Below are 14,304 nucleotides of genomic sequence, written 5' to 3'. Positions count from 1 at the left end.
AGTGCCTCAGGCACTCGGCAAAGGACGATATACACTCGGCAAAGGCTTTGCCGAGTGCTACACTCGGCAAAGGGCGCTCGGTAAAAAATTTGTCGGCAAAGATCTCTTTGCCGAGTGCACTTTATCGGGCACTCGGCAAAGGCTTTGCCGAGTGCTAAGCTGACACTCGGCAAAGGCCTCCGCTTTGCCGAGCGCCAGTGAATCAAACACTCGGCAAAGGTGGCGTCTGTGCCGAGTGCCACCTGGAGGACACTCGGCAAACATGCCATCTTTGCCGAGTGCCTGGACCGTGGCTCTCGGCAAAGCATGTTGTCACTTTACCGAGTGTCATGGCCATTGCACTCGGCAAAGTGACTGAAAACAGCCTTTTTTATTTGTTTTTGACATCCCATCCAAACAAACAGATATATATATATATAACAAACATCATCAACATCACATATATATCATCAACAGCACATATATATCACCAACACCACATATATATCATAAACATCACATGTCTCACAATATATCACAAATAAGTTCACAAGTAATCCAAGTGCTCCATCATCTACAACCATAATTGCAAATAGAAGTACCATTAACAACCACAAGTATCATCACCAAGATGGTCAATGAAACTGATTTGGTGAAGGATTCGCTGAAGCATGAGGATCGTTCGATGCCGCCGATTGATTCTGCACAAAGGAGAAGAGATTGCATGTGTGAGACAAGATAAATATATACCATACATGAATAAAACTTTCATACTCCACTAGGTTTGACCGTAAGCATGCACATACAAACTAAAACATTTATACTCACAGGAGTAGAATAGTGAGGAGGTGGAGGTGGAGCGAATAGCGAAGGTGGCGGAGCTACACCCGTAGCGGCGCCAATACTTTGCATGTACCGAAGAATCTCCACCATCCTCCGCTGCTCGGCCTCCCGCTCGGCCTCCACCCTCTCCATCGTCGCCTGCATTTGCTCCCGTATCCTCCTCTCTTGTTCCAGCTGGGCCTACAATATATTCACCCTAATGTTACAATAATGCAAAGGAAATGTATGAAAAAACCAATGAACGACGAATAAACCAGGAATAACGTCGAGTGCCTCCACCCGGTGGTGTGAAGTGTCCTTCCGAGGTCGTATGGCCGGGCTCGTGCTCGTGCTCGTGCTGCTCGCTCGAATCTGGGAGAGACTGGGAGTAGCGGCCGAGTCGATTGCGCTGTCGCCAATCCAGTATCGCCCATGCTTCTTACCTCCTCCCACCCTCATGACGACTTCTCCATCAAGGTCCTCGGTGCTCGGATCGTACTCTGGCCCATGGACCTCCCTTGCCATCGATGTGTACTCACTAAGGCGGTTGTGGACGGTCGCATTGCTGTACGCCTCGGGCCCGTCCTCCGGGTTGTAGTCGACGTCGGACGTCGCCTTGCCCTTGTGGGCCATAGCAAATGCCTTGAAGATGGAGCAAGGCTGGCCACCATGTGACACCGACTGCGAGAAAAACAGCAAGATGATTAGAAATCATGCAGAATTGAGCGTTAGAATAAATAAATGAATTCGCGTACCCATGTTTGTGCGTATCCGCTGAGGTTGCGGCTGCCTTGATGGTGTGCTACACTTGGCATCATCAAACGCCGCTCCCGGCACAAGTTGTGCGTCTCCTCCCACTCGCGTGAGCACCACTTGTCCACCATCTGTTCCCAGCACTGGGGATGCGCGGCGCACCAATAAGGAATCATCTACAGGCCATCAAGTACATGACATATCAGAAGATGAAATTAAGCCTACTTAATCTCAAAAGGAATCAGTATTAATGTTCTGTATTTACCTGCAGGTACTGGTCCCGGGTCAGCGTCATGGTTCTTGCGTCCCTTTTGGTGACCTTCGTTCCAACGACGGTCCCGTGGTAAGTTACGACGGCCTGGATGCGCGCCTCGTAATGCATGTCCACGACGAGTTTTTTGCAGCATTTGGTAGCCACCGCATCCGCCCTGGCCTCATGTCCGTCCTGGCATCTAAAGAAATCCTGCATACAAACACGATGTATCCATTCATTATTTCAAGAATGTCCAATAAATACGATGTATTGAGCAATGTAGTGCGAGGAAGACTTACCCACAGCTCTTGCTTCACCCGCTCCGCCTTGTTGTTGAATACCCTGCGGGCCCGATCTGCAGCATCGGGGGCGGCGGCGTAGTGGTCAAACGAGTAGGCCGGCCCCGTCACTCCGGCGTACTCAACCAGGCCAGGGAAGTGCTCCTTGCACAGAAGACCGAGGATGCCATTGACTTGGCGTGTGTGAGCACCTCCACTCGCCACAATCGTCCAGTTCCTGCCCAAGTGATTAACAATCGTCCAATTTCTATTTTGATATTCAACATATCATATAAAGTAGTGATAACATCTAAAGTTACTTACTTTTCCCCCTCGGGTCGAATCAGCGGGCGTCTCTCACGAGGTATCGGTCGCTGAGGGAGGCTCACGGGACCTCGCAAGTAGACGCTCGACGAACTAGAGGAAGCGGAACCCCCTGCTGTCGCGTCCTCCTGCGCGTCCTCCTGCGCCTCCTCCTGCGCCTCCTCGGCGTCCTCCTGGGGCACCTGCTCCTCCTCCTCCTCCTCACGCGACGGGGCAGCAGGCGACGACTCCCTCCTGCGGCTGCTCCTCCTCCTACTCTCCCCCGGTGCAGCGGTCATTGTCCTTCGGTACAAGGACGTTAGCTTCCTCATCCCACCGCCCACCATCTTTGTTCAATCACCTGCAATTAAAAAGAGTAAACCAATAAGCACAGATAAACAAGAAGTACTTAGAAAGAGATGCAAAATAAACAAAACGTAATTACAAAATAATATAGTATTACATGTATTAGAAATAATCTTCATGATCGGGATTAGCTGGATCATAAGTCTCATCATCACTATCAATCATGTCGAAATAATCAACACTATCCGAATGAGCAATGTTGCCATTGTCTAAATGTAATCGCTCAAGCATTTGTAAGTCCTTCACATTTTGCACCTCATCTCCAACGTCCTCTTCAATAACCGTTTCATTGTCTACTTCCATTCCGATCGCTTCGGTTAAGTCTATCTCAAACCTCCCTTCTAGTCCCTCTTCTTGAAAGAACTCTCCGTCATATGTGTTTGGGTCTAAGTTGTAATCTTCATCGTTTGGGACAGGCACTTTACCGTGTGGCGATACCCTGTGCACAATATCCCAACCCTTAAGATGCCTTATGGTTTGACACGCATATGGGAGATAATAAACTTGCGTGGCCTGTTGGGCCACAATATAGACATCGTCTCCTGGTAAGACGGAATCCTGTCGAATTTCGACTAGCCCAAGATTACAATATGTCCGTCTCGTTACTTCAGGATCAAACCAATGGCATTTAAATATGACGGGATTAAAAGGTTTGGAACCATGAAACTTGAGTTCGTATATTTCTTCAATTCTTCCATAATACTCGACCTCATCAACGCCGGGCGTAAAAACTCCGGAACTTGTGGTTCTTCGATTGGGCCGACTCTGCTCGTAGCTTGTTGTGCGAAAGCGATATCCATTCACGTCATAACCAGAAAATGACCTGACCCTATAGGCAAAGCCATTGGCAACCTGTCTCAACTCGGCACACATAGACGCATCCCTCTGGCCCTGCAAGCTCAAGCAGGATACATCGTTATATTATTCGCACGTACGAGTAACTTGGAATGTCAAACTACGTACGAGCTAAATTGGACGGTACCTTCCGTTTGAACCAAGAAATGAAATCGGGCATTCCATTTCCCGCACCCTGTCTAAGAAGGGTATCTACCTGCTGCGGGGTAGGATCCCTTGATTGACGCCAGAATTCATGAAGAAATTCCCTGTACCAACGAGAAACAAGGGGGTTGGATGCAGAATAGTGACGGTGTATTTAACAAGTTCGTTGAGAACTTACTGCATGTACAGTGCCACTTCGTCAAGGTTGGTCAACACGTATAGCATGATATGGCGCCACTCTTCATGATTCAAGGTCTTGGGGGTCGATGCACTTGCGCTTCCGAGTTCGAGTTGGCCTCGGAAAAGGCTGAGGTTCGATTCATTTTCGCCAGCATTGTAACGAGGGGGTGGATTATGCACGCTAGGGAGGTTGTCACCATAGTATGTTGTTGTGAAGTTCGCCACCTCCTCCAGAATATATGCCTCTGCAATGGAAGCCTCGATTTTGCATTTATTTCTACATTTCTTTCGAAGAACCTTTAGACATCTCTCGATTGGATAGCACCAACGGCCCTGCACGGGCCCCCCCATTCGTGCCTCGTACGGGAGGTGCAAAATCAAATGCTGCATCGGATTGAAGAAGCCGGGTGGAAAGATCTTCTCCAACTTACAGAGCAACACAGGTGCCATTCTTTCCAAGTCAGCAATCACGGTCCGAGATAACTCCTTGGCACAAAGCTGGCGAAAGAAATAGCTCAACTCTGCCAGCACTAGCCAGACATGCTCAGGGACATAGCCTCGAACCATCGCCGGAAGAAGCCGCTCAATCCATATGTGGTAGTCATGACTCTTCATCCCTAAGACTCGCATAGTAGATAAGTTCACTCCCCTCCTCAGATTAGCTGCATACCCATCAGGGAACATTAACGTCTGGATCCATTCTAGTACTTCCCTCCTTTGGGGCTTGCTCAAGACAAAATCGGCCTTAGGCCTTCTCCATGTCTTGCCGCGACTAGGAGGCTTCATATGTTGGTTTGGTCTATCGCATATCGTTGCCAGATCCACTCTAGCCTTAACGTTGTCCTTTGACTTGTCAGGAATGTCCATGATTGTTGCCCAAAGTGCCTCGGCAACATTCTTTTCAGTGTGCATTACATCAATGTTGTGTGGAAGGAGAAGGTCATCAAAATAGGGGAGCCGAGTCAAGCCCGACTTATGAGTCCACATATGTTGCTCACCATATCCCACAAAACCACCTTCTGGATTGACCTCGAGACCATCTATCTGTTCATGAACCGTGGCACCAGTCATTATCGGTGGTGCAGGGTCTGTCACTACGACACCTTTCGTAAAGTTCTTGATGTCTCGTCTGAATGCATGGTCAAGAGGGAGGAATTGCCGATGTTTGTCGAACGATGAATACTTGCCACCCTTCTGCAACCAAATGAACCTCAGACCTTCCTTGCATACTGGGCATGGGAACTTCCCGTGAACACACCAGGCACAGAATATCCCATACGCCAGGAAGTCATGCAGGGAGTAGTGGTACCAAACATGCATTTTGAAGTTTTTCTTTGTAGCTCGGTCGTATGTCCATACCCCTTCCTCCCAAGCACGGACCAATTCATCAATCACAGGCTCCATGAACACACCCATATTATTCCCCGGGTGTCCAAGAATTATCAACGACAAGAATACGTTCTGTCGTTGAAAGCATATGCCGGGGGGGAGATTGAGGGGGATAACGAACACGGGCCAATATGTGTATGGGGCAGCCATCATTCCATAAGGATTGAACCCATCTGTTGCCAGCGCAACACGTACATTACGAGCCTCTTTAGCTTTCTCATGATGAATGCCATCAAAGTGGGTCCATGCTTCACCATCGGATGCATGTACCATCCTGTCAGGATTGTATCGTTTGCCATTTTTGTGCCATGTCATCTGTTTCGCGGATTCCTCGGTCATGTATAGCCGTTGGATCCTCGGTATGAACAGAAGGTGCCGTAGGATTGTCACGGGAATGTCAAGCTGCCTCTTCTGGCCATCACCAGAATCTACCTCCAGGAACCTAGATGATTTACACTTTGGACAGTACTTTGTTTCCACGTATTCTTTCCTAAATAGGACGCACCCCTTCGGGCAAGCATGTATCTACTCATACGGCATCTTAAGTGCACGAAGGAGTTTTCTGTGACTCATGCATGCTCTTTGGCAGAAGGTGACCCTCCGGAAGCAGGCTGCCAATAACTGTCAACATACCATCGAAGGCGTCTCGACTCAGGCTATACTGGGACTTTAAAGCCATTATGCGTCCAATGGCATCCAGTTGAGAAACCTTTGTCTGGCCGTGAAGGGGTTTCTGTGCCGCGGCAAACATGTCGTAGAACGCCTTTGCGGTTGCCTCTGGCTCCTCCTCCGTACGTCCTTCAGCGAACTGTGCCTCGTGATAGTCATTTAACATGCTTGCTACCCCGGCATCAGCATCATAATCCTCGACGCGTGGTCTCACCACCTCCTCTCTCATACGATCGGCTTCACCATGGTAGACCCACCGGGTATAGTCCGCCGTAAATCCATTCTTCCAAAGATGTTCCCCCATGACCTTCTTCGTTTGTCTTTTCCTGTTTGCACATTTGCTGCAGGGACAGCAAATTTTACTCGCTCCTTTAGCAGCCACGCCAAATGCCCGTTCCAAGAAAGCATCGGTCTTGTCGATCCATTCATTGGTGACCTGACCCTGACTTGCGCGGCCCGTGTACATCCACTCACGGTCCTCCATCCTCTAACATATATAGCGGCGAGTAATATAAACATCAATTGCATCTACACGACGTTCCTACTATCTAATAGGTGAGGATAGGTCCTAATCCCACGCGAGGATCCGTAGATGAGGTTAGTTTCCATGCTCTACTCCTATTCGAGACAGAATTTCGGCAGCACCTCCCCGCTGTTCTCCAAATACACGTCCTGCTAGGGAGAGTGTGTATCCGGAGAACAACAGGGAGATGATGCCGAAACTCTGTCTCGGATCGGAGCAGACCATGGAAACTAACCCCACCTACGCATCCGCGGGCTGTCCAAAAAACGTGGACAATTCGAAACAGATACGGTTTTAGATATGGAAATATCTGCATATTTCCAACCGTATCTCTTTCGAACGGGAGACGCCTAACTGGGTTACGTGATCTACGACCATGATACGGAAAGAGGGGTTATACCTAGGGTGGCGGTGGAGTCAGGCTAGCGGGGCCGTGGCGGGTCGGTGCAGTGGCGAGGCGACGCGGTGCAGGCAGACCCGCAGCGGCAAGGAAGGCGATCGGGGTCACCGAGGTACTCCGGCGCCGCTCCGACTGGCTCTTCTCTGCAAAAAAAGAAACATAAAACTGTCAATACAAAATTTCGGCAGCACCTCCCCTGCACGGTGAGGTTTCCAAAACCTGCAAGAAAACCAACGGCACGATGGCCGACATGCACAAGATTATATCCAACCACATATATATAACAATGTCATCATTCTTTTTCCCTCTAACTATGGTTCTAGCTTTATCCACGATGTATTGCAAACTAGGAAGGTAATCACACTTCTTCCATGAGCAGTCTCCAACCAAAACTACCGACTACCAAGGTCTTTTTTTTATACAGCACCAAAGGTTTAAATTATGCATTAGGAAGCAAGTTTACTGTGCAGCATAATTCCTACTGCACAGAGCTAACAATCCTAAACAAAGCTAACAATAGCAGCTAACGAAGACAGACCAACTTTTATGATCACAAAACGTGTGCTAGTTCGACCTAATTGGCTAATTTCTCAAGAAGTATTACCAACTAAAACTGCATAGGTCCAATATTTAGCCAGGACAGCAGGACTCTATCGCCGTACCTGCGGCGGACGGAGGAGGCGGACGCCGAACCGGTCTAGGGCCCGAGCGGCAAGGCCTTCAGGCGATCCGTCGGCGTCGCCGGTGAAGACGGCGCAGGGGAGGCCCGGGCGGAGCACCTGCACGGTGCGCGGGCGGCGTGGGCGCGGGCGCGGGCGGCGCGGGCGCGGGCGGCCCGGGCGGAGCACCTCCACGGTGCGCACGGCGCACCAGGGCGCGGGCGGGCGCGGGCGCGGGCGCGGGCGCGGGAGGCGCGGGCGCGGGCGGCGCGAGCGCAGGGCGGCGCTGGCGCGGGGTGGGCGGCGCGGGCGCGGGGGCGGCTGGCGCGGGCGCGGGCGGCGGCGGGGCGTGTGTGCGTGTGTGCTGTGCGTGGGCCGGCCGGGGGTTAAATCCCCCCTTTGCCGAGTGCCCCCGATCTGGCACTCGGCAAAGAGGGGTTTTCTTAAAAAAAATTTAAAAATCTTTACCGAGTGCCCCCGATCTGGCCCTCGGCAAAGAGGGGTTTTTTAAAAAAAATTTGAAATTCTTTGCCGAGTGCCAGACGTCCTGGCACTCGGCAAAGAGGCTCCTTTCCCGAGTGTCATTTTTTGACACTCGGCAAACCCTAATTTTTTTTTCACTTTTGACCTCCAAACTTTTTCTGCAGTCCTCATACAATACCTGGTACTCCATGTTCCAATGTGGCACATTTCTCGGACTTTTTCTATATTTCTTTAATTTATTTCAATTAATTGAATTTTCTTGGATAATTCAAATTATAACTGCTAGTCATTCGAATAATGAAAAAAAATGAATGGAAAAATGATATTCATGTTATTTAGTATAATGTGAGGCTGTATCCAGGAACAGACCACAAATTGCGAACATCTTGTTCACGAAACATGACCACGAACTTGCGGTCGAGTTGTTTTTAAATTGTATAAAAAGCAAACGAAGTCCGAAAATCATGAAACTTGTCAAGATGTAATGATATCATATGTGGAGGCTGTGATAAAAATTTGAGAAGGTTTTGCGCAAGTTGTCATGTACGATGCTTGTAACCGTTGCAAACCGAAGAAGTTTACCCAGGTTTCTTCGGAGATTCTTCGGTTTGCAAGCATCGTACGTGACAACTTGTGCAAAACCTTCTCAAATTTTTATCACAGCCTCCACATATGATATCATTACATCTTGACAAGTTTCATGATTTTCGGACTTCGTTTGCTTTTTATACAATTTAAAAACAACTCGACCGCAAGTTCGTGGTCATGTTTCGTGAACAAGATGTTCGTAATTTGTGATCTGTTCCTGGATACGGCCTCACATTATACTAAATAACATGAATATCATTTTTCCATTCATTTTTTTTCATTATTCGAATGACTAGCAGTTATAATTTGAATTATCCAAGAAAATTCAATTAATTGAAATAAATTAAAGAAATATAGAAAAAGTCCGAGAAATGTGCCACATTGGAACATGGAGTACCAGGTATTGTATGAGGACTGCAGAAAAAATTTGGAGGTCAAAAGTGAAAAAAAATTAGGGTTTGCCGAGTGTCAAAAAATGACACTCGGGAAAGGAGCCTCTTTGCCGAGTTCTTTCTCTCTGGCACTCGGCAAATAGCCTCCACGAACTTGCTCAAAAGTGAAAAAATAGGGTTTGCCGAGTGTCAAAAAATAACACTCGGGAAAGGAGCCTCTTTGCCGAGTGCCATATGTTTGCCGAGTTCTTTATCTCTGGCACTCGGCAAATAGCCTCTTTGCCGAGTTCTTTCTTTGTGGCACTCGGCAAATAGCCTCCACGAACTTGCTCAAAAGTGAAAAAATATTGCCGAGTTCTTTCTTTGTGGCACTCGGCAAATAGCCTCCACGAACTTGCTCAAAAGTGAAAAAATAGGGTTTGCCGAGTGTCAAAAAATGACACTCGGGAAAGGAGCCTCTTTGCCGAGTGCCATATGTTTGCCGAGTTCTTTATCTCTGGCACTCGGCAAATAGCCTCTTTGCCGAGTTCTTTCTCTGTGGCACTCGGCAAATAGGCTCTTTGCCGAGTGCCAGATGTTTGCCGAGTTCTTTCTCGCTGGCACTCGGCAAATAGCCTCTTTGCCGAGTGCCCGATAAAAAGCACGCGGCAAAGTCTAGGACACTCGGCAAAGAAGCCGTCTCCGGTAGTGAAAATACTCTAAGGAAAAAGATACAACTGGCACCGTGCGCTTGCCATTAGAGTTATTTTGCGTAAAAGTCACTAACAGTAGACTCATCGGATGTGCGAAAGTGAAACACCTCCCATGTACTGGGCGCGATGCTCTCGCTGCACAGTCTGTCCAGGTTCACACGGACGCCGAGGAAGTTGCTGCCAATCGTGCAGATCGTCCGTCCTTGCGACGATATACTGGCCACTGGACAGATCCGGCTGACCCCGGGCGGATCCGCTCGCCATCACGTAGATCGGCCGCCGTCGTATGGATCCCCGCAACTCCGCTGCCATCACACCAAAACATGGAGCGGGAGCAAGAAGAGCAAGAAGATATGGGTGAAGCAGGTAGAATAGGTGCGGTCGCGGACGTCGCCGTCGCGGCCATATAGTGTAACTTTGCTGCGTCACAGAAGACGGGCGGCGTGGCGCGATTAGGACGCCCACGATCGTGGATGAAGTGCAAGGTCCGCGTGAGGTTGGAAATACCTGAGAAATACTCGGTGGCCCATGCTTTGAGATACGTGGTATGTCAGATGGCAAGAATCTAAGAAGGGGCCTTGAAAGGTGGGATTCAAGGCCCTACCCCATACAATTTTAGGCTATAAATACTTGAAACTACCATGACAATCCTCCATTAAGATCGATCTTAGCCTCCTTGGGCAAATCAATATCTACACATAGTAAGCATTAGCTTTGCTACTCAATTAAGTTGGCAGCTATGGAGGCAACAGCGTTGAGTTTAGCCAAGCTCGCCCTCGACACGCTGTTGCCGGTGGCCAAGAACGCCCTCGCCGATGAGGCAATGCTCCTGCTCGGCGTCCACGAGGAGGTGTCCTTCATCACCAACGAGCTGGAGATGATGCAGGCCTTCCTGCGGGTGGCTGGCGCCGATCACCGGGCGAACAACGAGGTCGTCAAGATATGGGTGAAGCAGGTCCGCGACTTGGCGTACGACGTCGAGGATTGTCTCCAGGAGTACCTCGCCCTCGACCTCGGCGCTGTGGGATGCGACTTGCCGCCGTTCGCACGGTGCCTCAGGGCGTGTGCAGTAACGGCGGCCGGCCGGCTGAGAACTCAGCACCACATCGCTGTCCGGATAAGACAAATGAAAGGCAGGGTCGAGGAAGTGAGCAAAAGAAACCTCCGGTACAATATCGTCGTCCAGCCGGTTGACCCTACTGCCAACCCCGACATCATCGAGCACCTGGCACTCGATCCCGTGAAATTCGCTGCCGACATCGCCACCGAGGAGTCGCAGCTCGTAGGACGCGACCAGTCTAGAGCGGAGCTGGTTGACCGGCTAGTGGGCTTGCCGAGCAGCGCACCGCTCCAGGTGCTCCCCGTGTGGGGCATGGGCGGCGTGGGCAAGACGGTGTTCGCCAGGGACGTCCTAAAAAGCCCGAAACTCGGGCAGGCGTTCCATCTCAGAGCTTGGGTCACCGTGCAGCACCCCTTTGTCATGGCTGAGTTCCTCTCAAGCTTGGCAAGCCAGCTGGAAATGGAGGCGTCACGCTCATTGCTGGCCGCGCAGCCGCCGGCGCTAGCACGAGCCACGGTCGTGAGGCAGCGCGGGGCAGCCAACGCTCTACCCGCTGAAGTGGTGCGGCACCTTGGTGGCAGGAGGTACGCCATTGTCGTCGACGACGTGTCGACCATTTCGGAGTGGGAGCAGATCAAGAAGTTTTTTCTGGACAGGAACATGGGGAGCTGGATCATTGTCACGACGAGGGACGAGGATGTCGCCATTCACTGTTCAACGTCGTCCAGACATGTGTACCCGCTCAACTCTCTCTCTCACAAGGAGTCTTTCCAACTCCTCTGCAAGAAGGCACAAATGAACGACGGGCAATTGATGGCGGAGCTAATGGAGAAGGCGGATCCCATCCTCCAGAGATGTTGCGGGCTGCCTCTTGCGATCGCCGCTGTTGGAAAGCTACTGTCCACCAAGATGAAGACGCCAGTGGAGTGGAAGAAGCTGCATGACCACCTCGGGTCAGAGCTGAAGGGCAATCCGGGCCTAGAAGAGATAAAGAACGTCCTCACATCCAGCTACGATGGGCTGCCGTACCACCTCAAGTCATGCTTCCTCTACCTCAGCATCTTCCCCAAGTACCGGGAGCTTCGCCAAACCCGGGTGTCATGGCGATGGATGGCCGAGGGGCTCGTGCAGGAGAGCTCAGGCAAGGACCCCGGCCGAGCCCGAGGACATCGGGGATAACTACTTCAATCAGCTTATCAGCAGGAGTATGATGCAACCGGCGACCACCTGGGTCAACCTCAATGACAGGATCAACACAGCCCAGGTTCACGACATGATGCGTGAGATCATCCGGGATAAGGCCGAGGAGGAGAACCAACTGTTCGTTCTCAACGGCCGTCTTCCGTCGATGCTCCCACGGGAGAAGGTCCGACACTTGGTCATTAGCAGCGAGTGTCGCTGGCCAACTGAAGGCGACGTCCTAGAGGGTATTAGCAACATGTCGCACATCCGGTCACTGACAGTTAACGGAGAGTGCCCACCACGCCTCATCATCCCCTCCAAGATGAAGATACTAAGAGTCCTCGATCTGGAGGACTGCCTCAACGCCACAGATGAACACCTTAATGGCATCGGTGAGCTTCGGCATCTCAAGTACCTGGGACTCAGACAGACTGGAATCACCAGGCTACCGGAGTCACTAGGAAGGCTCAAGTTCCTACAGTCGCTAGACGTCCGAGGCACCATAGTCACCACAGTCCCACAAGCTATCACAAAACTTGAAAAGTTGCGCCATCTTTTGGCGGGAAACGGCATGTTGCATGACGACAACATCATCAACTCCTTGCAATCTAGGCCATCCTTCGCCTGGAGGAAAGTGGGCAGCATTAGTGGTAGAACACTTTGGCATCAAGTCGGCAGTTCGGCGGTTACTATTAGGCAACACAGCGGCGTAAGTCTTCCCAGCGGCTTTGGAAGGCTGAAAAGCATGCATAGTCTTGGCAGAGTGAATGTTGGGAAAGATGGCCAGCGCATACTCAAGGATATAAGCAAGTTGGCTGGCCTGTGCAACCTTGAAATAACCGAACTGACCGACAGAGATGGTCCCGAATTCCGCGACATGATCCATGAGCTCGTCGATCTTAGAGACCTAGAGGTGCGCTCTAGGACAGGCAGGAGCGGGTCACTTCGTTGCCTAAACTTGATAGAATCACCACCGCCACATCTGATCACTCTCCGCCTACACGGGCATCTTGGCAGGCTTCCCTTGTGGATTGGACACCTCCAGGAAATCACCAAGATCAAGCTGCTGGCCACAGAGCTAGAGCAAGACGCGATTGAGATGCTTGGTGATCTCCGTAATCTGACTGGTCTACATCTATGGAGGAAGTCCTACATAGGGCAAGAACTGCGCCTTGGTGCTAGAAAATTTGCCAAGCTTAAGCTCCTTGACATCAACCACCTGGAAAACCTGGTGTCGTTGGTAATCGAGGGAGCATCGACCCCGCAGCTCGAATGGCTGTGGCTCTACCAATGCTGTAGGTTGAGTGACGACGAGAACGGGGTTGTCGGTGTGGCACTCCTGCAGAGATTGAGAAAACTCCGGCTCAAGTTCTGTGGTGACAAACCCAAGCTTGAGGACCTGCTACAGAGGCAGCTAGGCAACCACCAAAATTTCCCACAATTTGAGTGTCAGTGAAAATGCGAGGCTTTGTTTTTTTTTGTTTTTGTTTGTTTGTTTGTTTGTTTTGTTTTTGTTTTTTTTGCTATAAGGATCTACTACTGCGGTGACACGCACAGCCCTTTGGCACATCCTGGTAAAGTATAAATTCGTGATCATCATAAAAATTGTACTAAGCACACTTCTGTGTGCAAAAAGGGGCGTTTGCATCCTCAACTAACCATTGTTCTTGTTCAGTTGTTTCTATGTTTTAAGTGGTAATCGTGGAGAAGAGATCCACCAAAATTCATCTGTTACGTGGATTAACTTTGCTCTCGAGTTCAAAAATCAAAATCTTGATCTCGATAAACCTACAAATTAGTCTTGAAAATTGAAACCATAAACAGAAAAAACATCATAACAAGAATGAGATCCAAACCCTCAAACCCCTCCAATTAAAAGTCCAATAATCCAATCCTCACCAACCCTATCCCCCGGCCCGATGTCCTCTGTTCCAGACTCCAATCGACGTACATGCACAGCGGGGAGCCTCCTATGGATCTCCTTCCCTAGTGCTGCCGCCACCTCCTCCCCTCGACAACCGATGCCATAGCTGCGGGAACAAGTCAACAGCAGAGAGGAAGTAAGGAAGTGTGAAGGCCCAGAACAGCGACCAGAGGGGGATTGAATAGGAGCCCTTAAAATTTTTCAATAAGAACGCTCCTTTCAGCTAGTCAAACAGATCTTCAATGCGGGGTAGAGGATACTTGTTCTTGATTATTACTTCATTCAAAGCTCGATAATCTATACACATCCTTTATGTACCATCCTTCTTCGAAACGAAGATTACTGGGGCTCCCAGGGCGAAGAGCTGGGGTGAATAAACCCTTTGTATAGTAGCTCTTGGATTTGCTCCT

The 14,304-nt window shown here is 50.1% G+C and overlaps 2 protein-coding genes and 1 long non-coding RNA gene across 3 annotated transcripts; 2 read left to right on the top strand and 1 right to left on the bottom strand.

The window, feature by feature from the left end:
- Positions 1–502: 502 nt before the first annotated feature.
- On the bottom strand, positions 503–1,137 carry LOC133887562 (uncharacterized). The gene is made up of 3 exons (XR_009903598.1): positions 1,087–1,137; positions 808–1,002; positions 503–680 (listed from the first exon to the last, which is right to left on the bottom strand). It is a non-coding gene; the product is annotated as an uncharacterized LOC133887562 (long non-coding RNA).
- Positions 1,138–10,467: 9,330 nt separating this feature from the next.
- On the top strand, positions 10,468–11,967 carry LOC133886375 (disease resistance protein RPM1-like). Its single transcript, XM_062326098.1, has one exon. It carries the CDS (start codon positions 10,468–10,470, stop codon positions 11,965–11,967), a length of 1,500 nt encoding a protein of 499 aa, XP_062182082.1.
- A 94-nt stretch (positions 11,968–12,061) lies between these two features.
- LOC133886374 (disease resistance protein Pik-2-like) lies at positions 12,062–13,426 on the top strand. The gene has a single exon (XM_062326097.1). The coding sequence runs from the start codon at positions 12,062–12,064 to the stop codon at positions 13,424–13,426; it is 1,365 nt and encodes a 454-aa protein (XP_062182081.1).
- Positions 13,427–14,304: the final 878 nt, after the last annotated feature.

Source organism: Phragmites australis, chromosome 12 (assembly GCF_958298935.1).
Source record: "Phragmites australis chromosome 12, lpPhrAust1.1, whole genome shotgun sequence".
NCBI lineage: Eukaryota > Viridiplantae > Streptophyta > Magnoliopsida > Poales > Poaceae > Phragmites > Phragmites australis.
Note: the sequence above shows the minus strand (reverse complement) of the source record. Positions and strands in the feature narration are given on the sequence as shown.

Excerpts from the sequence above, each read along its gene's own strand:
- LOC133886375 (XM_062326098.1), top strand. The coding sequence starts at position 10,468 with ATGGAGGCAACAGCGTTGAGTTTAGCCAAGCTCGCCCTCGACACGCTG.
- LOC133886374 (XM_062326097.1), top strand. The coding sequence starts at position 12,062 with ATGATGCGTGAGATCATCCGGGATAAGGCCGAGGAGGAGAACCAACTG.